Source organism: Cornus florida, unplaced genomic scaffold (genome assembly GCF_030987335.1).
Source record: "Cornus florida cultivar Cherokee Brave unplaced genomic scaffold, ASM3098733v1 CherokeeBrave_3.0.0_Hap2_Chr02, whole genome shotgun sequence".
Lineage (NCBI taxonomy): Eukaryota > Viridiplantae > Streptophyta > Magnoliopsida > Cornales > Cornaceae > Cornus > Cornus florida.
Genome location: NW_026775572.1, coordinates 2,417,335 through 2,439,777, shown reverse-complemented (window position 1 = coordinate 2,439,777; position 22,443 = coordinate 2,417,335). Strand labels below are relative to the sequence as shown.

Sequence of the window (22,443 nt, the reverse complement as noted above, 5' to 3'; positions counted from 1 at the left end):
TTAATAGTAATTCAAAAGCCAGCAATATATTGTTGGACTTCAGTTTTGATCATTTTGTAGATACACACACACAGAAGATTGATTGCCAAGAATGAATTCAGCAACCATGGACCCATGAATGACTATAATTTTGAGTAGTTCACCAACAGAAAAGTTTTCGTACTCAACAACAGCCTTAACTCTTTAATTAAGACATGGGAATATTCACTCGAGCACCACCAAATGAGGGAGGATCACAACAACCAAACAATGGGCAAGCCAATTCATCCTCCGGAGGATCACAACAGCCAAACTTTGGGCATGCCAATTCATCCTCCGGTGCCATTATGAGCCGTACAGGTTCACTATCTTCTGTTTTTTATTCAACTGAAAGATTGATGAGTTTTCCAAAATATGAGAATCAAGTTGGTAATAATTTCCCTCTGAGCTCCCAGTTGTCCAGGAATTATGATCTGCATATCCCACCATATCAATCTTCCAGGGATATTTTTTACATTAATGTGCCAGAGCTTGCTGCTCCCAATTCCCTATCTCAAAATTCCCAACAGTCATCTGTGAAATCTCACTCTTATACCACTCAACACTGCACTTCTTCAGACAAGTCCTACAAAAGTCCGTCCATTGATCTTACTGAGAGCCAACGCGTTTTCCAGCTCAAGAACAAGCAGTCATGTGATCTTATTGAGATCTCAGATAGGCAGCATATTTCAATTCCTTTCGATCAAAATCAGCATCTTAGAGTAAGTACTTGTATTATTCTTCTTCGTGTGACAAACCTTTTTTTGTTAATCATACCTGTTATGTTCCTACAGGCCTCAAATAATCTGAATGGTTTTCAGTTTGAACTATTGAGGCAGTCTGCAATATCTCCTGGAAATGTTTCTGTTGCTTCTGATCACTCTGGTCATTTCAGAGCAGTTTTCCCGAGTAAAACACGAATTAGATGGACACATAATCTTCATGATCGGTTTGTTGAGTGTGTGAATCGCCTTGGTGGTGCCGAGAGTGAGTAACTTAATATAGCTTTGATCTGTTGAAGGAAAATTACATTTATTCATTGTGTCTCTCCTTTATTGTAGAGGCAACACCAAAGGCAATACTGAAGCTGATGGGCTCAGAAGGATTGACTATGTTTCATGTGAAGAGTCACTTGCAGGTACTAATATATGTGTGTAACGAACTTTGTTGTTCAGATCTTCTTTGGTATTTTCTGTATAGAAATATAAATCCACTCTTTTCACTTTAGTTGTCCATTTCCTTTGTAGAAATATCGAGCTGCCAAGTACATGCCACATTTTGCAGAAGGTAAAAGCTCCTTAATTAGCTCTGATGATTCTTGAAGAGAGAGTGCTATATTTTATTATGATCTGCTTGAGCTGTTGGTTTTGCACATTAGTGTAATAAAAGTTGGATCGTTTCATTTCTATATATCCTGGTCTACATGTCTGTATCGATTTGTCATGAGATCTTTACTTAATGTTTTGGTGAGTTCTCCTTGTGTTGTTGACAAAATTAATCATGCTTCTTGAGATTTTATAAATTTTTACGCAATTCATGTTCTCGAAATTCTGCCTCTATGTCAGAACCTTTAGCTTATTCTGGCCTTGTGTATTATCTTTATAAAGCCGGTTAATCCCACTGAAATTAACACCTCTTAGGCTGGCCTTGCTTTTTCGGGATGAGAAAATGTATGATCAGTGTTTCAGTGTTATGCCCATCTCTACAGCACTGGATGGGCATCAGAGACATCAAGCATTGGCAAGGAGCTTCCTAGGTTAAGATTTTAAGTAGAGTTAAAGATGATTATATATTATTAAAAAGAAAAACGAAAACAATTATAACATGGTCTTGCACCATTTTAGAGAGTTACTTCGTTCCCAAATCCCAAAAAACTTGCTTAACTTTGTATAATCTAAGAGATAAATTTTCAGTTATAATTCTAGTAGAGGTAATATTTTGGCTGAAGTTTTACATGTGATGAGATGCAGACTTTATTATGCCAGTTATGTCTTTAAAATCTATAAACCATAGTGATTCAATCTAACTAGTTTACGAATTGATTCTGATACTGAACTATATATCTTTTATTTTCTTTCTACTGCAGCAAAATCCGAGAAAAGGACTGACATGAATGATGCAGTACAGATTGCCACAATATTGTAATATTTGTGATGAAACTCTCCAGTCTTGATTATGAATTGAAGCTCCAACCTCAAATTTTATAACCAAAAAAAAAATTGGCATTTTTTCCTTTCCACTTATTTGTTAGCATACACTACATAAGAACTTGATCTGACACTGACTTCTCATAAATTTCAGCAGTGGCTTGCAAATCAACGAGGCACTGCAATTGCAACTGGATGTGCAGAGGCGTCTTCACCAGCAGTTAGAGGTATGTCGTTCACTTTTCTGTGGGATATATTTAGTTAATTGTTAGTCTCATTACAATTTTTAGACAATAAAACTAGATAAAAGATCAAAATCTGCCATTTGATTTTTCTTCATGAAAACGGCCAAAAATCCTACATCACCATCTTCTCCTAAGATACACAATGACAATACCACTACTAACTAATTCTATTTCACCAATGTTTTCTTTTCTACTAGTGCAAATGGTCAAACTATCCACATTTTCTCTTCCATAAAAATGATAAAATGACTAATCGCTTAGAATTAGAAATGCAGAGGTTTTAAGTAATGGTTTTCCAGTCATGTACTTAAATTTATTCCCACAACATAAATGTTCTCTTGTTTTTTGGGGGGTTAGAATCAGCAAGACTTGCAATTGAGGATTGAAGAACAGGGGAGGCAGCTGCAGATGATGTTCAACCAGCAACAAAAAACGCGCGAGACCTTGTTTGAGATGCAGAATTCGGGTGTCAAATCCCGGGATGACCCATCAACTAGTCTTGTAGACATGCAAATTTCAATTCCTGAAGGTTCTGGAAATACCCACCTCCATTGAAGATAAGTTAGCTGCCAAAAGCACATAGGTACCGATTAATTTGACTTTTTCATAAATAAGCAAGCAGTCATGGCCATGGGGATTCTAATGAGAGCTCTTCCTACTACAGAAGCCACACTTGCTGCTATATATAGATAAGAAAACAAAAGCAATGTATTTACTACATCCTTCCAAAGAAAAACATGGTGAATGTACCTAAAACTTCAAATGAAAACAATTTGGTGCATAATATATCTTCTAGAATTCAGTTCATTTGACTTTTAATTACATATATATGGTTGTATAATGCACATGTTCATTTACTCTTATTATTTTTGTTTTATTTATTTAGCTTTTGGTTAATGATCATAAGTCAATGAGGTACACTTAGTCATTATGGGTTTTTAAGTTTGACAGACCAATAAAAACAATATACTAGACCAAAACGACGCAGTTTTTCTCTAGTTTAAAAGAAACAAACCAAAAAGCGTCGTTCCAATGTCTTTCTCTTCAGCGCCCCCAAACCCTAATCATAAAAAGCCCTAGAAAAACCCCCCCAAGAAGTAAACGGCGTTAACCCTTTTGAAGCTAGTGTTTCTGCGCACTCCTCAAATGGCTGCCAGAGAAGCACTAGCTAACAGTAGCAGAGAGGCCAAGAAACCCATCAAAATTTGAGGTGAGATATCAACTAAAGAGCTTATACATATTTGGCTATTGTATTGTTTAGACTTGTCCTTCTTTGTTTCCTTTGCATCATACACTGAAAATCTCATAGCCATCCATGACCCATTTACTGAAACTTAAAATACCTTGTGTGCTCAAATGGGTTTCTCTAAATTTCTATGAAAGCAACTTTAGATCATCAAAAACAAGCATTTGGGTGACTGGGTCACAACAAATTGCTCAATACCCTAGGTATTACAGAACTAAAAGAGTTGTTCAATCTGAGGATGGTCAAAAATTGGATGAAGTTTCTGCTCGCAAAGCCTCTCGGGCCTCTCGGCAAGAAGCCCAAGCTGCTTTATTGGAGTACCTGCATTCCACTAGAAACTTGCAATTAATGGATGCTGAGAATATAAGCAGAAATTCACCACTTTTTCTTGAAAATTTGTTAAAGAAGGTCAAGACTGAAGTGGATGTTAGGCGCTCCATAAGCAGGTTGTTGCGGTTCCACCCCATTAATGAGTTTGAACCCTTTTTCGAGAGCATTGGTTTAAAACCTTCCGAGTATTCTACACTTCTGCCTCGTACCTTGTTTTATCTGAATGATGATGGAACTTTGCTAGAGAATTTTCATGTTTTGTGTAATTATGGTATTGCACCGAATAAGATCGGAAAGATTTACAAGGAAGCAACCGAAGTTTTTAAATATGATGATGGTGTTCTGCGGTCCAAGCTTGGTGCTTTTGAAGAAATGGGGTTGAACCAGTCTACTATAATCAAGATTGTTTCTTCAAGTCCTTATCTTTTGATTGGGGATGCAAATAGGGAGCTTCCTAAGATATTAGAAAAACTGAAGTGTGTTGGGATCGAATATGGTTTTATTGAGGGTCATTTATTAGAGGGGAATTCTTATAATTGGAGCCATATGTTTGAGCTTTTAAGCTTATTGAGCAAATTGGGTTGCAGTGAGGAGCAATTAAAAGGTTTAATCTGTCAGAATCCCGGACTTCTATTCCAAAATTCTGGAAATATGTCCTTTTCAGTTGTTGTGTTCTTAATGAAATTTGGTGCCACAACGAATGAGATATGTTCTATGTTTCTGCAGTTCCCACAAGTCCAGCTTGAGAAATTCATTTGCAATTTGAGACATTGCTATCACTTTTTGATCGAAATTCAGATGGAAGTTGAAGAGATTGGGAGGATTGTTCGTTCACACCCCGTATTGCTGGGTTCATGTCATCTAAAGAAAGTCGGGACCGTAGTAGTTACCTTGAAAGCTAGGAAGAAGCGACTCTGTGAAATCATCAAAAAGAACCCACAAGAACTGAAGAATTGGGTTTGGGGAACAAGGGTGAAACCGTTGCCAAAGGACCTAAGGTCAAGGATGATGAGGATTAGGTTCTTGTTGGACTTGGGATTTGCTGAAGACTCGAATGAAATGAGAAAAACTCTCAAAGTGTTCCATGGCAAACTAGGAGAACTTCAGGAGAGATTTGATTGTTTTGTGAATGCTGGTTTGAATAAGAAGGATGTTACGGATATGATCAAATTATGCCCTCGAGTTCTTAACCAAAAAAAGGAGGTGATTAAAATGAAGATTGATTATTTTGTAAATGAACTGGGTTATCCCTTATCATTTTTAGTGGCATATCCAGCTTGTCTTAACTACACAATTCTGAGTGTTAAGCTTAGGTTATCAATGTATAATTGGCTCAAAGATCAAGGGACTGTAGAACCCAAGTTGGCTTTGAGCACTATTATGGCATGTTCGGAAAATATATTCATGAATCGTTATGTAAATCTTCACCCTAGAGGCCCTGAAGTTTGGCAGAAGCTGAAAGCAGAGATTTATTCTGATTAAAAATCATCAGAAATTATGAGTACATTATATGTGATTTTGAATGCTTTGGTGGTTGTATACATTACATGATTTTCTACTCTTAACTCGAAGCAAGCAATGTTCTTCCATACCAGAAATTATTAAGTTGTCCGGCTAATCAGAAGAAGTCATACAAAACTGAATAAAAGTTGCACACATTTAGTTGCACAGCGGTCTTCTGATTCGGCGGGCCTGATTTCTTGTGCTGTTAAAATTCCAGCTGCTATCTATGGGACAACAGTCAACCTCGGTGTTCTTTAAAATCATATATAAAGTTTTTCTTTTTAATTAAAAGAAAAGAAGAAGAAGAAGAAGTAGAAGAATAGGTGGATGGATTTGTATAATTAATCAATTCATAGCATTTTGGTTTTTTATTTTATTTTTATTTTTTTATATTACACAAAACCTCTTGAATTATCATAAATTAAAATTTACCCCTTGAATAGAGTTAATGTTATGAAGTATTGACAACTTGCATTCCGACAACCTAATTTTTGTTACGTGACCTTGAAAAATATCTTTAAATTATTGGATTGCCCTTAAAATCAATTGCACAAAACCTGTCAGAAGAAGAAGAATATATATATATACAATACTGTGGTTTGGTAATGTCTCATTTATACAAACTAAGCAAATAAACGATTTCACCGTATAAAATCTCCTTATAAGTAAAAGTCTATATTACTCCTCTGAACTAAAATTTTAGCAAACAAATACTAAAAAATAAAAAATTTCAAGACACTCCATTTCATCAAGTTATGCTTCCATTGTTAATTTCTTAACCATAACTTGATGAAATGGAGTGTCTTGAAATTTTTTATTTTTTAGTATTTGTTTGCTAAAATTTTAGTTCAGAGGAGTAATATAGACTTTTACTTATAAGGAGATTTTATACGGTGAAATCGTTTATTTGCTTAGTTTGTATAAATGAGACATTACCAAACCACAGTATTGTATTCGTTTGCGTGGTCCTTCATTTATTCTTGAAGAAAGAAACTATTTGGGCCTTTGCATAAAAAGGCTTGGCCTAGTAATCGTTAGCAAGAATTTAGTCTAATAAGTTACTGAAACCAGCTCAGATGTGGGCCCACAGTCTGGGTCTGACACAGACAGCCCAACAATGTAAGGGCATTTCTGTCACCATGATTTAGATTAATTTGAAATTTAAGAAATATGCAAAATTTATACTCCGTAAGAACCAAAACCGTCTTCAAAAATCAGTCACAAGAAGGAAAAAAACAAAAAAAAAAATGAAAAAAAAAAGAGGGAAATCTGCTCATCACAAAAAATGGAAAATGAGCCCCTGACCTTTTTTTTTTTTTCCTTCTTGTGACTGATTTTTTAAACGGTTTTGTTTTGGGACCTATAGGTCGTGTGGGCTCATTGAGATAAAAAGACAGAGTTAGCCTCAAAACAGTGAGGGAGGTCATATTTGTGAGTGAGAAAGATGGGGACTTCTTGGTCAATTCGTTATTATATTTAGATGGGAAGGATTTGACCTTTTTGAATTTGATTGGGAACTCACAAAGATTGAAGTCTTCCTCCACAAGTTATTTCACGCGCTTCAATAAAATGCGTAAACTTTGCTACTCTCTTGTCTCATTGTGTGTGTATATTTTCATTTTGGGAGTGAAAGGTCAAAAATAAATTAAAAAGATACCACAATGTTCTTATGTTTGCCCAAAAAAGAAAAAAGAGTCCATGAGATTGGAATGGGAGGATTTAGTTTCTTAGAACAATCCCATATTATTGGTGAATGAAATTTTAATGACTGTGAAGCAACTTAAAGGACATAAGGAGTCCCGTGAAGTCAGAAAATGATTTTTCAAGCGATGAAGCTAGAAAATGATTCATAGTTTAGAGAGAAAGAAGGGGAAATAAAAACATTGTGGTGTGTAATAGGATTCTTGTGGAACAAAGGTAGTGACAACTTTATTTATTTATTTTATATATATATATATATATATATATATTTATCTGGAAAGGCTATTTCATTGATTCATTGAAATCTGAAAATAATATTCATAAAGTAAACAAAAGGGTAATTGGGATAATTGTTCTTTATGTTTTTCTCACAACTTAATTAGGTTTTTTTTGTCGTCAAATGTGACCACTAAGAACGTGACTAGGGTAATTTAAACAAATAAAATTTTATAAAATGACATTTTTAACTATAACATTATTTAGTGGAAATGTCAAAATTTATACGAAATTATGGAACCCTTTTGTTTTGATCCAAAATAGAAGTAACTTTGATTTGGAGTGTGTTCAATAGTAATGAAAAATATGTTTTGTAATATTTATTACAAGATTTTTAAAAGTAATAATATGAAAACATATTTGATAAAAAAAGTATTGTAAATTTTAAAAATAAAATAAATAGTTAAAAAAAGTTTTTAAAGATTTTTTTTGGTACTGTTCATCGCTATAGTATTTATGCTACATTTTGAAGCAATAAAAAATATCAATTTGATACTTTCAATTTTGATCTCTTTTTGAAAGCGTTTCTATATTATTTAAATTCGTAACTAGACATGTTTTAGTGTTTCACTTCAAAACAAAAAAATATGAATTTGTCAAACATGACTTAAATAATAATAATAATATTAAGTCGTTACACTTTTATAAGAGCAAATAGATGAAGTATGAAATTATAGAAGGGTCTTCAGTTTTTTTTTTTTTTAAATAATTCACTTAGAAGTCAAAATATATATAAGAAATGACATTTTGGTAAAAAAAGGATAAAATGATTATTTTTATTTTTTTTAATGGCAATAATGTTACGATTAGGGTTAGAGGGGAGGGGGGTGTACGGCTCTAACCAACCATTTGGATAACATGGCAATTGCAAAATATTTATTCTATAAAATATTACTTTTTGTAACTTTTTAGTTATGTATTTGTTAAGTTTTTAAAAATAATGTAATTTCTTGCATAAATATTTAAAAAAACAAAAAAGAGAATAAAAAAAATATTTCATAATTATCATTATTAGTACTATAGGAAAGTACTAATTTGTCAAGAATAATACTCTCCACTGTAGCTGATTGCGCGTGAGATTCTCTAACAAATTTCTAATCTACCCTATGGAGAGTTATACATAATGTGTATACACCATTCATTTACATAACTATCCAAAGTTACGTGCCCTTTGAATTCTTCAAATCGTGTGGTTCAGGGTCATCCATTGATGAGCTAAGTAGCTTTTAAGTGGGACCCAATATGTAATCTATATTTCTTCACCTCGAGTATGGCATTCTTAGGGTATGAGTGTTAAATATAAAACTTTCCCCTTTTTATTTTTATATAATATAAATAAAGAAATTCACTAATTTCTTAAACAGGCCCATCGAAAAAATAGATAAAATATCTTTTCACCACTCTTTTCTATACTATTACTCCATTTTTCTTCTCTCTTTCTCTGCCTCAGCCTCCGCCTGTGTCTCTGCAGTTTCGCTTAACTCTCCAATGACACAAATTAATGTCTTCACATCTCAATTTTTTGTTAAATCTTAACTTTTCTCTTGTTCTTTTTTGATCTGGGTCTTCAATAGTTCTCATTCAGATCATATTTTTTTCACCACTAATCATTCTTTTTGTTTCTATACTTCAACTACTAGTGAAGCAATTGATATAAACAAACCTATCTGATTAATGGGTTTTTCTTTTTTTTAGATTTTTGATTGATGTAATCAGGTTCTGAGGGAGAGAATTTGCGATGGAGATGCAAAAGCCGACTGTTTCTTATGAGGTTTGCTTCATTTTCCATGTTTTTATCTTCTACTTTTTTCCTTTCTGTCTCTCTAAATCATTAGACACAAAGCCTTATTCTTTGTGATGTACTGTTTGTTTCTTGGAAAAGTTCATCTTTTCACGTTTTGATGCTCTTTTTGTTGTTATAGGTTTTGTTTTGTTCTTTGTAATTGCTAAAGGTACAGCAAGCTTGGATTTGTCATGTTTTGCTGATTAAAAAAAAAAAAAACAAATTGCTCATCTTCTTTGGCTAGGAATTTATTTATCTAGATTTATTTTACCAGAATGGTTTTGGGTTGCGACTGTTTTTCTGGAATTTTTTTTTTCTGCCCTTGAATTTTATCTTCTCTTGGTTGTAAAGATATATATTATCTTTTGTTATTTATGTAGGCAGTTTGTTTCATGCAAAATTTCAGTTTCTAATGCTTATCTTGTGTTTTCTACGGATTAGAGCAAGAAAATGTAGATTTATATGTCTTTGAAACCCTTTTATTTTGTTTGTATTTCTTTTGGTAAGTTTCAGGATTTTGTCCACTCCTAAAAGCTGGTGCCCTTTAGTTATGATTATTGTCTCCATCTGATTTATTTTGTATTTCTTCTTCATGTGCTTGTTGTCAAAACTTAAAACTGAAATCTTTAGCTCTAATGTTTCTTTTAGGCCTCTGATTCTTCTATGTTTGTTTTTACAGATATCTTTATCAGTTTTTTGAGATTCATTATACAGGGTGTTTACATTATGGGTAGAGGTAGAGGAAAAGGGAAGAAACAAGCTGTCGTAGCTGCTCATGAAGATACTGGCAGTGGTGAGGAAGAAAAGATTCCAACATACAGGAGGAGAGGAAGGCCACAAAAACCATTGAAGGATGAAATCAAGGAAGAAGAAGCTGAGAAGATAGAAGAAGAAGAAGAAGATGGTGAAAATACAAAAAGTTCGACCTCTAATGAAGACCTGAAAAATCAGGGTGCCATGGAGAACGGAAGTAAGAGGAAGCGGTCTTCGCATGTGAAGGAAAATCCAGATTCTGTCAAAGAGGAAAATGGTGTAGGAACCAAAACTGGTGCTAATGATTCGGCTAGGTCAGTTGGGTTCAGACAAAATGGTAGCAGGCGGAAAAACAAGCCTCGGCGGGCTGCAGAAGTTGGAGTGGGGTGCAAATGAGGTTCAGGTTATCCATCACAATGAGTCCTACCTTCTTTTTCTGTTGGTGGATAAATCACAAATATGAAAGAGCAGTGTTATCAGTTAATATATGGTTTCTTATATTTGTTTTGAAATATGTTTTGTTTCTGATAATGCCCAAAAAAATTTCTTTCAAATGGGTGGTTTTGTTGGGAGTTTTGAAATGGAATACACTACTTGACTATTTCCAAAAGCTACCATCTTGAGATATCTAAGCTAATTTCTTTTCTACGCATTTACTATCAGTAATCAGAAGCTTCTTTGCATATACCATCTTGAGATATGTTTTGTTTCTTTTCTTTTCTTTTCTTTTTTCCATTGCAGTTGTACAAATTAGCTTTGTTATTAAACTTAACTATTTTTTTTGTTGTTTTTCCTTGGAAAAAACTTGGTAATTTTGAAGATAAATGTAACCAATGAGTGTATTTTATTGAATCTACCTAGTTGGTGGTAAAAGAGTGAAGTTGTAGCTTGAAGTGTGGATTAGTATTGAAAATGGACATGGCTGAATACATGCTTTTACTGAAGACATTTCTCTTGGCAACGGAAGGCTGGGGCATTTTTTCTGCTGCCAACACCAAATGGTGGGGGTAATGCTTCAATAGTGGTCCATTAACAATTTCATGTTCAATGATAGGATCTCATTACATTGTCATTTCAAGATGATCTAATGCCTCGTCAGAAGATTTCAGGTAAGTTAAAACAACAACAAATTCTTATTTGTCTAAATATAGTCTACTTGTATTATGATATCATTGTTCTTTCTGTTAGAAGTAGGGACCCTTCGTCATAAAAGAGAAAGTGAACATGTTTTAGGTAGATTTGGTGATCGGTGCAGTTATACCTTGTTCTGACTGTTCATGCATGTTTTATTTAGTCTTCTAGTATTTTCATTGTTTTCTGTTTTCCTACTTAAGCATAAATAAATGAAACCAATTTTATGAAACCAACGTAAAATTGGTCCCCATTAATTGATGGTTTTTGGAGGGGTAAACTAGACACATATCTAACCTTTCACATTCTTTGCACAAGTTCGCTGTTGTTCCTATTCGGACCTATGGTCTCATGCCTGACAATTCGTCTTGTTATCATTGCATTGGGCAATAGCCCCTAAATTAAAACAGGGTATATGGATGGAAACTTACGAGGAACACAAATTTTATGAACATGATGCTTGAATATCATATATTGGTTCAATATTATTATGTACTTGTAAAATAAGCCCCAATTACTATCTCTTACACAGCCTTGCATCTTCTCTAATGCCTCAAAATTATTATTGTATTCTCCCAGACCTCACACAATAGTTAATGTTCATATATCCATCAAATAGTGCTGAATAAATTCTCCGAATTTTTTTTACACACAGAATATTTAAAGATTGTCTAAAGCATATGCTTATGATTTTAACAATACCTTTGGACCATAAATAAATAGCTAACCTAATCCCGAGGGAGTGGAAAAGTTGGTTAAGAATGACACTTTTAAGGTGGAGGTTTTGAGCTCGATTCTCTATTCGTGAGGCTAGCTTCACAAGGATTTTCTCTGGACTAAAATTGTCACGTTAACTGGGGCCTATCATGTCTCCAGAGAATATAATGTAAGAATTCGATTTTCAAACTCAGGTGATCTATCTTAAATACTATTTGTTTGATGATAGTTTTGATTAATGAAACTCAAAGAGGGAGACAATGTTGAGTTAGATTTGAAGGATGCTTCAAATCTAAATTTTTAAATACAAGCCAAACTAAACCAGCACATATGTGCAAACATTTGTACTGTATAAGCTTCTGTTTTTTTCCTTCCCAACCAAGGAAAAAAAGGTTGTGGTGTTACAGTAGAAGTAGAAATGAGAGAATGTTTAAGGTAGATGTGAAAGAGAAGTAAAACTGTACTTTTGGAGTTCTATGTGGACCTCATATACTAATTGTATTGAGTGGGAAGTTTGATTAGATGACTAAAATCAATTTTCTTTTTGTATTACATGTTGAGCAATAAAAATTTCATCTGGAGATTGCAGTGGCAGTCTTAGTTGATGTGTGTCTTTTGAGATGGATGAGTTGAAAGGATGAAAAATTTAGACTAGAAAATGTAGGCATTCATAAAGATTTGGTAATTGCCTCAGTAGTGGCAAGAAAAGCAGAATTTAATTTAAATTACTGAATTCGACACCACTTGCGAGTTGCAGCACCACTTAAAAGGAGAAATGTCATGCAATTTGAAGCTTGTACTAGTACAGAATAAGTCTATAAAGTATAATGAATGGTCAAATTTGTCCAGTAGACCTAAATAATTTGGATATCATTTTTTTAGATGAGTTGTTTTTGTTAAATAAAAAAGAGGAATTACTTTGTTCTTGTTCTAAATTTCTTGTTGGAGTGGCTAACCGGGTGTCAAATTATAATGCAGCCTGGAAGCACCAAATAGAATGCAAGATAATAAGGAAATGGAAATGATAGTGTTGATGTTGCCATAAGTCTTGTGATTTTATTAGTGCTGGTGCATTTGGACTATTCTTCACAACTCCTGAATATCAGAGCTTTAGGAATAACTGAGACTAGGCTTTTAATTTGCATTCTTAATTCTAATGAGTAAGGACAAGGCATTATTGTATTTTGGACAGCTCTCTGACATATATGAAAACCTAAAATGATTGATATGTAAACTGTACTTGCATCAACCATTAGTAGCCTCTCTTTCTCTCTCTTGGGGGTGGGGTGTTGTGCACTAGTGCATCTTGTTACAGTGATTTTGTTTTGTGAAGTAACGGTACTGAAGTTTGTACCACTTTTGACCTGTTTTCTTAAAGGTTTTCGGTGATTATGAGATTCTTTTATCTTCTTATTTTTAAGAGTAGTCGTATGTTTTGTCGATGAATTTACTTTTATTCTTTTGTGAAGATGAATAAATTTTCATTCCTGATTATTCCTATTTCTAGTTGTACAAGAATGTTGCAACAAGAACCATTCTTTAAGTTTATGAATCCTCAAATTTTAGGAATTTGTTGGGGAATGACTCTGTTTGTTTACTTATTTACTTGATTTTGTTTAATAATGATTCTGGGAGTTGTCTGTTTGCTTCCCAAGTTGTGGTTTACGCGTGCTTAGCTGTTGGCGAATGAGCGACTTGATAGATTATTTTTAATGCCATTATAACCCTTTTATCCAGGGGATCAGACTATCAGAGTTTGTGACTCTTTATGCATTCATTTTGCAAGTGGAAAGTTTTGAGTCAAATTAAGGGTAAAAGCAGGACTTTTGAGCATTTGATTTGCTAGTATAATTTAGTGGGCCAGTAGAAGCCAACATAATCTGAATCCAGGCTTGTTGGTACTTTTACAGACATACAAACATGGTGTTGCTGCTATGTAATTTCCATGCTTCAAATGTGGTCAATGTAATCAACACTTACTTTTTCCCAGTTATGTTTTCAACTTTTATTTGAATCTTTGGTTTATAAATTGGTATAATATACCAAATACTAATACATACTGGTAGAGTTTGGTGGTGGATATAGTAGATATTTATGGTGCCTGCCTGTAGCATTCCAGTGGTTCTTTTAATCCTGCTGTTTTCTTTTCCAAACTTTCATACATGGAGGGTTTTGAAAGCTTTTATTTACTTGATGGTATCTCTTCCAGTTTTCAAGACTCTGTATGTTTTTATGGAAAAGGAGTGAATTAGTTTTAATCTCATTAAGCATCATCAAGATATGTGGACGACATTATAGCATAATTGCCTTCATCTTCATATATTTTCATAGTCTGTTTGTTCCCAGACTGTGGCATGGATCCTTGTCGCACAAACCAGTTTTATACATCATTGTCCAACTAAATGAATGAAATGGTCCTCTGCTTTGGGCGCATGCATACACATAGATTCAGGTGTCTGCCATTGAACATGGATTCAGGTGTCTGTAATTGAACATGGAGATATCCAAGGGATCAATTAATCTCCGGATCGATATCTAGGCTCTCCCGTTGTTTTTAATACCCGGGTATGAATTTGGGGCCATTGCTTCCTGCAATACTAAGAATTTGAAGATCGAGCTCTGTCGTTATTTGTGAAAAAAAAAATGTTAAAGAAGTTTAAGTCCCATTAATCATTCCATTTCCCTCCAAGCACTTAATTTTGTGCAGGGCCTGCAGGTACACTGCTATGCTAAGTTTTTCCACTGGTTATATATATATATATATATACACATATGCATCAATTACTTCTACACTGCTTCATTCGTGGGAAGAAGAATAAGAAATGAAGAGCATAAAATGGGCCGCGCTTTTCTTTCTTAATAAATCCAACTTTTTATGCGTAAAGAAGAAGAGAGATGTTGCATCCGTGAAACGTTTTTTGATTTTGTTGTTGCAAAAGAATAAAAACATAATTTTACTTTTCGGAATGAAAACAAGAGGAGCGGAGTGACTTTCGTTATTACAATTTTAAAAACTAAAATTATTAACAATGTTTAGTAAGACATTAAGACATTTTATTACCAGTAATCTTAATAATACCTAATACATAAGCACAAAACAAGATATACTAAGACAAAAACATATAGTATATTATAATAAATAAAAAATATTACATAATATATCCTATATGTAATAAAAAATATATAATGCATTATAATAATATAAATTAATTATAATTTAATATTTACATATAATATAATATAATATAGATATGGTATATAATAATATAAATTAAATTATAAGTATATAATAATATAAAATAAATATATACACAATAAATCATAAATATTATTATCTCAAAAAATAATTTATACTGTTATATAATATATTATATATTAAAACACTCAATCCAGAGCAGACCCAACCCTTAACTCAATGAATGAATGTAATGTTCCTCTACTGGGCTAGTATTTACCGCGGCCCATTAAGACACCTCTTTTACTGGCTAGCAATACTAACTCCACCACTTATTAGGACAGCGTCCAATTCTCTTGGTATGACAAGTAGTAATCAGGACAGCGCTTATTGGTGTAACACCTCTTTTGTGTGTTATATAATACGTGTACCTAACAAGAGTGAAGGATAGGGATCCTGCTTCTAACCCAATTGGTATAACAAGTAATTAAGTCATAACGGCATTATGATTGAGAGAGATAAGGATAAGATAAGTGGCAATCCTAGGAGTCCTACTATTAGGAAGGGGGTGGCCAAGACTCTATATATGTTTTGCCTTCCTCACTCACTCGCATAAGTTTTCATATTCTGTGTGAAATCTACCCTACCCATTGTTTCACGGATCGCTGTAACGATCCCAAAACTAATACCTTTTAAACACACAAAAAAAATAAAATAAATAAAATAAAATAAAAATAAAAAAATAAAAAATTTGGCATGACCTCCCCTAAAAATAGGCCTACCATACCCTGTTTAAATTCATTTTTAACCTATCATGGCCCAAATTCCGAATTCACGACAATAGTAGATGATGATACACAATCAAATGACCTCAATAATACTTCAAACTAGTATTACTCTCCCCATTCATCAATAAGGTTTACATGTTATCAAATTCACATCCAAAATATCATCAAATACCTTAATTACATTACATGACAAAGTTTTTGCAAAATATACATATACACCTTCACACTTTTAGTGCTTTGCAAAAATAATGGGAGATATACAAAAGACACAAAAGTGAGCTTCTAGTATCGCTCAAGCTTGAGGTGGGTTGTTGTCCACCGGTTCTTTTCCAAGACCTGAAAAAATGTATAAATAGTAGGGTGAGCTATATGCTCAGTAGGTGACACTTAAGATACAAATCTTGTATCCTTGTGAATTCAAGCAAAGCATAGGCCAATGGGAGATAGGGATCATACAACGTAGGGGATCAAATATAACATACAATTCATTTCCAATTATAAACAATGCAATGCAACGCATGTCAATGACACTCTCCATTTTCATTCTCAAAACCATCACTTTCAAACGTTAATACAGCCTGCCCTTTGGTAACCCCGCCGCGACACGAGAGGAGGATTGGCTAGTGTCCCTGACCCTTGGTAACCCCGCGGCGTCATTATGGGGCCCAGCTAGCTCAACCACACTAGGGCGACTCCCTAGTCCCCTCTAGGCTATATTAACCTCCGGCCCGTTGGTAACCCCGCAGCGACCGGGTTTATCAAAACCATTTCACAAAAACTATCATCTCCCAAAAATTCCTCATTTTCATTTCAAGACAAATTCTCCCATTTCATGCATCCCAATGACATGTCCAAGAATGTACATATAATCTCAATATCATGACAATGTGAAATTTTGGCACAATACAATTAAGCATGGTCTCATACATCTCTTTCAGCAAGTTTACACATAATAGATATAAACTCAACACATAGGCATGTTTTTCACATAATACATTACATGTGCATAAACATACATTTCTCTAGACAACATTAAAATAATCATTAACACAATTAATCTCTAAGTAAAGCATGTTAGCACATAAAAGAGGTGTAATTCACAAAAAACACCACAAAGCCATCATCTATACATGCTTTTCACATAGACAAGTCATAACCCTAAGACATGAATTTTCTCTAAACATCACTTACACCTCATTGAAGCAATTAATTCTCAATTTAGCATGTCTAGCACAACAAAAAAAGCATAACTCACAATGGAACAAGAAGAGAGTGGATTAAGATGCCCCTACCTCAAGATTGCACCAAAACCCTAGAAAATGGGTCTCAAGATTCGAAATCCAAAGGGGCACAAAATCTAAAATTGTTTGTATGGATGTGTAGAGCTTGACACGAGCTTCGTTTTGCCTCAAACGGCACCTCAATCCGACAAAAGGTGGAGGAGTAATCTAAGAATGAAGTTTGAGTTCAAAAAGAAAAAGAAAAACCAAGAAATAGAGACAGAAGGAAGGGCCAGCGGGAGAGAAGAAAAATGGAAACCAATTGTGGTCTCAAACCCTTTTTGGGTGTGGTGGTGGGTCCCACCAAAATTTTAATTTGTTTTCTTTTTTTCTTTTACTCAATATACATCACACAATACATGCATAAAAGGGTTACCAAGGGTCAGGGACACTAGCCAAATTTTTTTTTTTTTTTTTGTGTTTAAAAGCAAAGGTTCGAAACCCTTTAGGACGACGGGTAGAGGCCTACATAGAGTCGCATTGGATGTTGTTTGTATTGTTTACTTGACTACTTGCTACGTGGTATCTTATTTAAATGAGCATGCTTAACTGCCTATGTGCTTACTTGCTTACTTGTTTATGTTAAAATATTTCTTGCATAGTCTTGCATGCTAAGTGTTATACGGTATTAATTCTTGTTGAGTCGTCCACAGTTTTAGTGTCATGTTTCTGAATCGTTTTCTCGTTTTATAGCACGATGTCACGGCGTGAGGAACCTAGAGAAGTTGGCCCTAGGCTAACAAGGGGCGATGTTGGTGAGAGCTCTAGCTCCAATCCGGCGGAGCCAGTTGATGAGAACATGCTTCTTAGGGACTTGATTCCCCCAAAAGCTGTTCCCCCAAGAAGAGAGAATGTTGAAACACCTGTACCCGTAGAAATGGGTGAAGGTTCTGTGGCACTAGAGTTGAATCGATTGTTGCAAAATACCGTGAGAGCAACTATTGTTGCTCAGCCGCAGTTGGTACCACAACCTACAGCTCAAGTTGAGGAGACTCCAGCTCAGAAGCGTCTCAAGATCATTAAGGGGTTTTCTCAGCTGATGCCGGTTATGTTTGAGGGCGGTGCGGATCCAATGGTAGCCGACAACTACATGGATCAAGTTGAAACTCAGTTAACCTCAATGGATGTGACAGAGGATCACTTGAAGATCATCCTAGCAACTTACAAGTTTGCTATGGATGCCAAGGTTTGGTAGAAGTCGATCACCAACCAGTACAAGATTGAAGAGATGAGTTGGGACAGGTTCAAGGAACTGTTCTATGAAAAGTACTTTCCGCTTTCCAAAAGATGGGAGTTACAAGACCAGTTTTATAATCTTATTCAAGGGAACATGTCAGTGGCGGAGTATGAGAACAAGTTCACCTCACTCTCCCGTTTTACTCCAGAAGTGGTGAGAGATGAAGCTAACAAGACTCGGAAGTTTGTCTCGGGTCTTAATGATCGAATGAGGCCGTTGATCGCGGCACAGTTTATTAAGGTTTACTCTGAAGCAGTGGAAAGGGCTTTGATGCTGGAGGCTGACAATAGAGAGAAGGATGCAAGAAGAGAGCAATTGAAGCAAAAGAGGGGTGCAGGGCCATCCTCAGAGGGATCTTCTTGGAAAAGGAACAGGGGCAGTCCATCTCAGTTTCAGGGGAAACAGTTTACAAGATCTGCTCCTACCACTCCTATGCCAGCTGGATCTGACAGGAATGCAGTTGTTTGTTATCAGTGTCAGCAGCCCGGACATTACAAGTCCAGTTGTCCAATGAGATCGTCTTCAGTTTCGTCAGCTCCGAAGGCTTGTTATGGGTGTGGCCAGCAGGGTCACTTGATTCGTGATTGTCTGGCCAGGGTGAGGGTCGTTACAAATGGTATCAGAGTCTGACCCAGCCGAAAGTGTGGCCAACGAGGACGTTGGGCCCCAAAGGGGGGGTGATTGTGGCGACCTTGTGGGCGGGTGTGTGTGAGCGTGTGCAGGGGGCACCAGTAGGCTACCACACTGGGCGAGCTACAGGTGCACAATCCCACATCGTCTGGGTGTGGATGGGGCAAGTGCTATATGTAGATTCAACACCCTTCTATGACACAACGCGTTTTAAAGCCGTGATAGCCGTGAACCCATCAGAACTCTGTAGTTAAGCGTGTTTAACTTGGAGTAGTACCAGGATGGGTGACCCCCTGGGAAGTTTCTGGTCTGGGTGAGCCAAAAGCGGACAATATTGTGTCTGGCCAGGGTGAAGGTCTTTACAAATGGTATCAGAGCAAAGGTTCGAAAACCTTTAGGACGACGGGTAGAGGCCTACATAGAGTCGCATGGGATGTTGTTTGTATTGTTTACTTGACTACTTGCTACGTGGTATCTTATTTAAATGAGCATGCTTAGCTGCCTATGTGCTTACTTGCTTACTTATTTATGTTAAAATGTTTCTTGCATAGTCTTGCATGCTAAGTGTTGTACGGTATTAATTCTTGTTGAGTCGTCCACAGTCTTAGTGTCATGTTTCTGAATCGTTTTCTCGTTTTATAGCACGATGTCACGGCGTGAGGAACCTAGAGAAGTTGGCCCTAGGCCAACAAGGGGCGATGTTGGTGAGAGCTCTAGCTCCAATCCGGCGGAGCCAGTTGATGAGAACATGTTTCTTAGGGACTTGATTCCCCCAAGAGTTGTTCCCCCAAGAAGAGAGAATGTTGAAACACCTGTACTCGTAGAAGTGGGTGAAAGTTCTGTGGCACTAGAGTTGAATCGATTGTTGCAAAATGCCGTGAGAGCAACTATTGTTGCGTAGCCGCAGTTGGTACCACAACCTACAGTTCAAGTTGAGGAGACTCCAGCTCAGAAGCGTCTCAAGATCATTAAGGGGTTTTCTCAGCTGATGCCGGTTATGTTTGAGGGCGGTGCGGATCCAATGGTAGCCGACAACTACATGGATCAAGTTGAAACTCAGTTAACCTCAATGGATGTGACAAAGGATCACTTGAAGATCATCCTAGCAACTTACAAGTTTGCTATGGATGCCAAGGTTTGGTGGAAGTCGATCACCAACCAGTACAAGATTGAAGAGATGAGTTGGGATAGGTTCAAGGAACAATTCTATGAAAAGTACTTTCCGCTTTCCAAAAGATGGGAGTTACAAGACCAGTTTCATAATCTTATTCAAGGGAACATGTCAGTGGCGGAGTATGAGAACAAGTTCACCTCACTCTCCCGTTTTGCTCCAGAAGTGGTGAGAGATGAAGCTAACAAGACTCGGAAGTTTGTCTCGGGTCTTAATGATCGAATGAGGCCGTTGATCACGGCACAGTTTATTAAGGTTTACTCTGAAGCAGTGGAAAGGGCTTTGATGCTGGAGGCTGACAATAGAGAGAAGGATGTAAGAAGAGAGCAATTGAAGCAAAAGAGGGGTGCAAGGCCATCCTCAGAAGGATCTTCTTGGAAAAGGAACAGGGGCAGTCCATCTCAGTTTCAGGGGCAACAGTCTACAAGATCTGCTCCTACCACTCCTATGCCAGCTGGATCTGACAGGAGTGCAGTTGTTTGTTATCAATGTCAGCAGCCCGGACATTACAAGTCCAATTGTCCGATGAGATCGTCTTCAGTTTCGTCAACTCCGAAGGCTTGTTATGGGTGTGACCAGCAGGGTCACTTGATTCGTGATTGTCTGGCCAGGGTGAGGGTCGTTACAATCTCATTCAAATTCCGTAAACCTTCCATATTAGAAACTGTATTATTTCACTTCCAGATTCCGTAAACCTTCCATAGTACTTCACTTACATTTCATTCGTAAACCTTGCAAATTAGAAATTGCACTGCACTTCACTTCACTTCGTCAAGGGAGGAAACGGTTTTAATAACACTACTTAATTTCTTTTTCTTTACTTCTTCATTAAGATTCAAGACATCGTGTGGATTAAAGAAGTTTGGCAAGGAAATTTTTTACCAGAAGTATGCATTCTTGATATTATAATGCATAGGTATTTGTTTGTAGCCATTGATACGGAGTTCATAGGTTTTTTGCATGTTCCGTCAAGAAATGCATCCGAAGATGAGCACTACCATAATCTCAAGTATAATACCGATCGCATGAGGTTGACTCAAATTGGGTTTACATTATTTGACAACGACAGAAATATAGGTGGTACGTGGCAATTCAACTTTAGAAAGAGTGTGGGTGTCAATTTCAAGAAGAATCAGCACGGAGGATTGAATTTGAAAGGAGTTGACATGAATCTATTTGCAGCAATATTCAGAAACTTGGTTCAATCCCATCATAGTATTCAATGGATCACATTTCATGGCTTGTATGATATCGCTTATATAATCAAACTGGTAACCGGGAGTTCTTTGTCAGATTCACCTATGGAATTTATTGAAAGCCTTGGTAATATACTTGGCCGTATCTATGATGTGAAGTATATCACCAAGTATTGTCGAGAGCTATTGTGCGGAGAGATGGATTTAGAAAGAATGGCAAACATGTTGGGAGTATGCCGCTTAGGGATTGCACATCAATCCTGTTCAGACAGCTTATTGACGGCTTGTGTCTTCTTGAAGATGAAGGAAGTATATCAGTTAATTGAGGAAAGATTTGAAGGCTTCTTGTATGGGGTCAGCACCAAGATCGAGATGAACTATGAGCTAGTTACGATTTGTTGTTCACCGCAATATCTCCAACATCTTAGGCGTTGCTCGCCATTTAATTCAATTTGTGGAGGAGTTGACCAATGGTCTATATGTAATATATGATATAACTAGCGAGGTTCTTGAATTCTTTGTATATAATTGCTATGGCTTCATTTAATTGATCGATAAATCCATATTCTTGCATGTGTATGTTGTTTTGAAAAAAATTGTAATAGTCAGAATTATTTGTATTCAGTTGAGATCATCAATACATTCTTTCTGTACCTGCCTAATTGGCTATACTTAACATAACATTGTCCCACTAAATGAAAGAATTGGTCCTCTGCTAAACAGTGGGGTGACACCTAAATCTATTAGTTATTTTGTATTTGTTGCTTACCATTTAATTCAATTTATACAGGATTTTAGCATTTGTCTATATGTAATGTGATATAGCTTGGTTCTTAAATTCGTTGTATATAATTGTTATAGGTTATATGTGAAACCTTTTTATTTTGTTTGTATTCCTTTTGGTGAGTTTCAGGATTTTGTCCTCTCCTAAAAGCTGGTGCCCTTTAGTTATGATTATTTTCTGCATCTGATTTATTTTGTATTTTTCTTCACGTGTTTGCTGTCAAAACTGGTATTTTTGCTATAGAAGAAAAGGTCTATGAGACTATGAGTCTATGTTGTGTTTCTGATGCTTGATGGTCATTTTGGTTTATTTATTGTTTTGGGGATTCATGG

General features: G+C 35.8%; 4 protein-coding genes and 1 long non-coding RNA gene across 5 annotated transcripts; 4 read left to right on the top strand and 1 right to left on the bottom strand.

Annotated features, from left to right (window-relative positions):
• Window positions 1-3,184, top strand: LOC132289114 (myb family transcription factor PHL5-like). Its single transcript, XM_059789911.1, has 7 exons — window positions 1-740; window positions 813-1,005; window positions 1,080-1,156; window positions 1,266-1,305; window positions 2,105-2,159; window positions 2,320-2,392; window positions 2,768-3,184. Exons 1-7 carry the CDS (start codon window positions 195-197, stop codon window positions 2,963-2,965), a joined length of 1,182 nt encoding a protein of 393 aa, XP_059645894.1. The 5' UTR covers window positions 1-194; the 3' UTR covers window positions 2,966-3,184.
• Window positions 3,185-3,464: 280 nt separating this feature from the next.
• Window positions 3,465-6,043, top strand: LOC132292711 (transcription termination factor MTEF18, mitochondrial-like). Its single transcript, XM_059790391.1, has one exon. The coding sequence runs from the start codon at window positions 3,726-3,728 to the stop codon at window positions 5,466-5,468; it is 1,743 nt and encodes a 580-aa protein (XP_059646374.1). The 5' UTR covers window positions 3,465-3,725; the 3' UTR covers window positions 5,469-6,043.
• A 2,810-nt stretch (window positions 6,044-8,853) lies between these two features.
• LOC132292695 (uncharacterized) lies at window positions 8,854-10,654 on the top strand. The gene is made up of 2 exons (XM_059790389.1): window positions 8,854-9,237; window positions 9,929-10,654. The coding sequence occupies exon 2, from the start codon at window positions 9,976-9,978 to the stop codon at window positions 10,396-10,398; it is 423 nt and encodes a 140-aa protein (XP_059646372.1). The 5' UTR covers window positions 8,854-9,237; window positions 9,929-9,975; the 3' UTR covers window positions 10,399-10,654.
• Window positions 10,655-15,891: 5,237 nt separating this feature from the next.
• On the bottom strand, window positions 15,892-17,327 carry LOC132284904 (uncharacterized). The gene is made up of 2 exons (XR_009472392.1): window positions 17,106-17,327; window positions 15,892-16,149 (listed from the first exon to the last, which is right to left on the bottom strand). It is a non-coding gene; the product is annotated as an uncharacterized LOC132284904 (long non-coding RNA).
• Window positions 17,328-17,970: 643 nt separating this feature from the next.
• On the top strand, window positions 17,971-21,819 carry LOC132289098 (putative CCR4-associated factor 1 homolog 8). Its single transcript, XM_059789910.1, has 3 exons — window positions 17,971-18,100; window positions 18,479-18,661; window positions 21,062-21,819. The coding sequence occupies exons 1-3, from the start codon at window positions 17,971-17,973 to the stop codon at window positions 21,817-21,819; spliced, it is 1,071 nt and encodes a 356-aa protein (XP_059645893.1).
• Window positions 21,820-22,443: the final 624 nt, after the last annotated feature.

Excerpts from the sequence above, each read along its gene's own strand:
- LOC132289098 (XM_059789910.1), top strand. The coding sequence starts at position 17,971 with ATGGGTGAAGGTTCTGTGGCACTAGAGTTGAATCGATTGTTGCAAAAT. Across the intron at positions 18,101-18,478 it reads GGAGACTCCAGCTCAGAAGC|AAGTGGTGAGAGATGAAGCT; the intron begins GTCTCAAGATCA and ends GTTTTACTCCAG. Across the intron at positions 18,662-21,061 it reads GCAATTGAAGCAAAAGAGGG|CCATTGATACGGAGTTCATA; the intron begins GTGCAGGGCCAT and ends ATTTGTTTGTAG.
- LOC132289114 (XM_059789911.1), top strand. The coding sequence starts at position 195 with ATGGGAATATTCACTCGAGCACCACCAAATGAGGGAGGATCACAACAA. Across the intron at positions 1,157-1,265 it reads ATGTGAAGAGTCACTTGCAG|AAATATCGAGCTGCCAAGTA; the intron begins GTACTAATATAT and ends TTTCCTTTGTAG. Across the intron at positions 2,160-2,319 it reads GTACAGATTGCCACAATATT|CAGTGGCTTGCAAATCAACG; the intron begins GTAATATTTGTG and ends CATAAATTTCAG.
- LOC132292695 (XM_059790389.1), top strand. The coding sequence starts at position 9,976 with ATGGGTAGAGGTAGAGGAAAAGGGAAGAAACAAGCTGTCGTAGCTGCT.
- LOC132292711 (XM_059790391.1), top strand. The coding sequence starts at position 3,726 with ATGACCCATTTACTGAAACTTAAAATACCTTGTGTGCTCAAATGGGTT.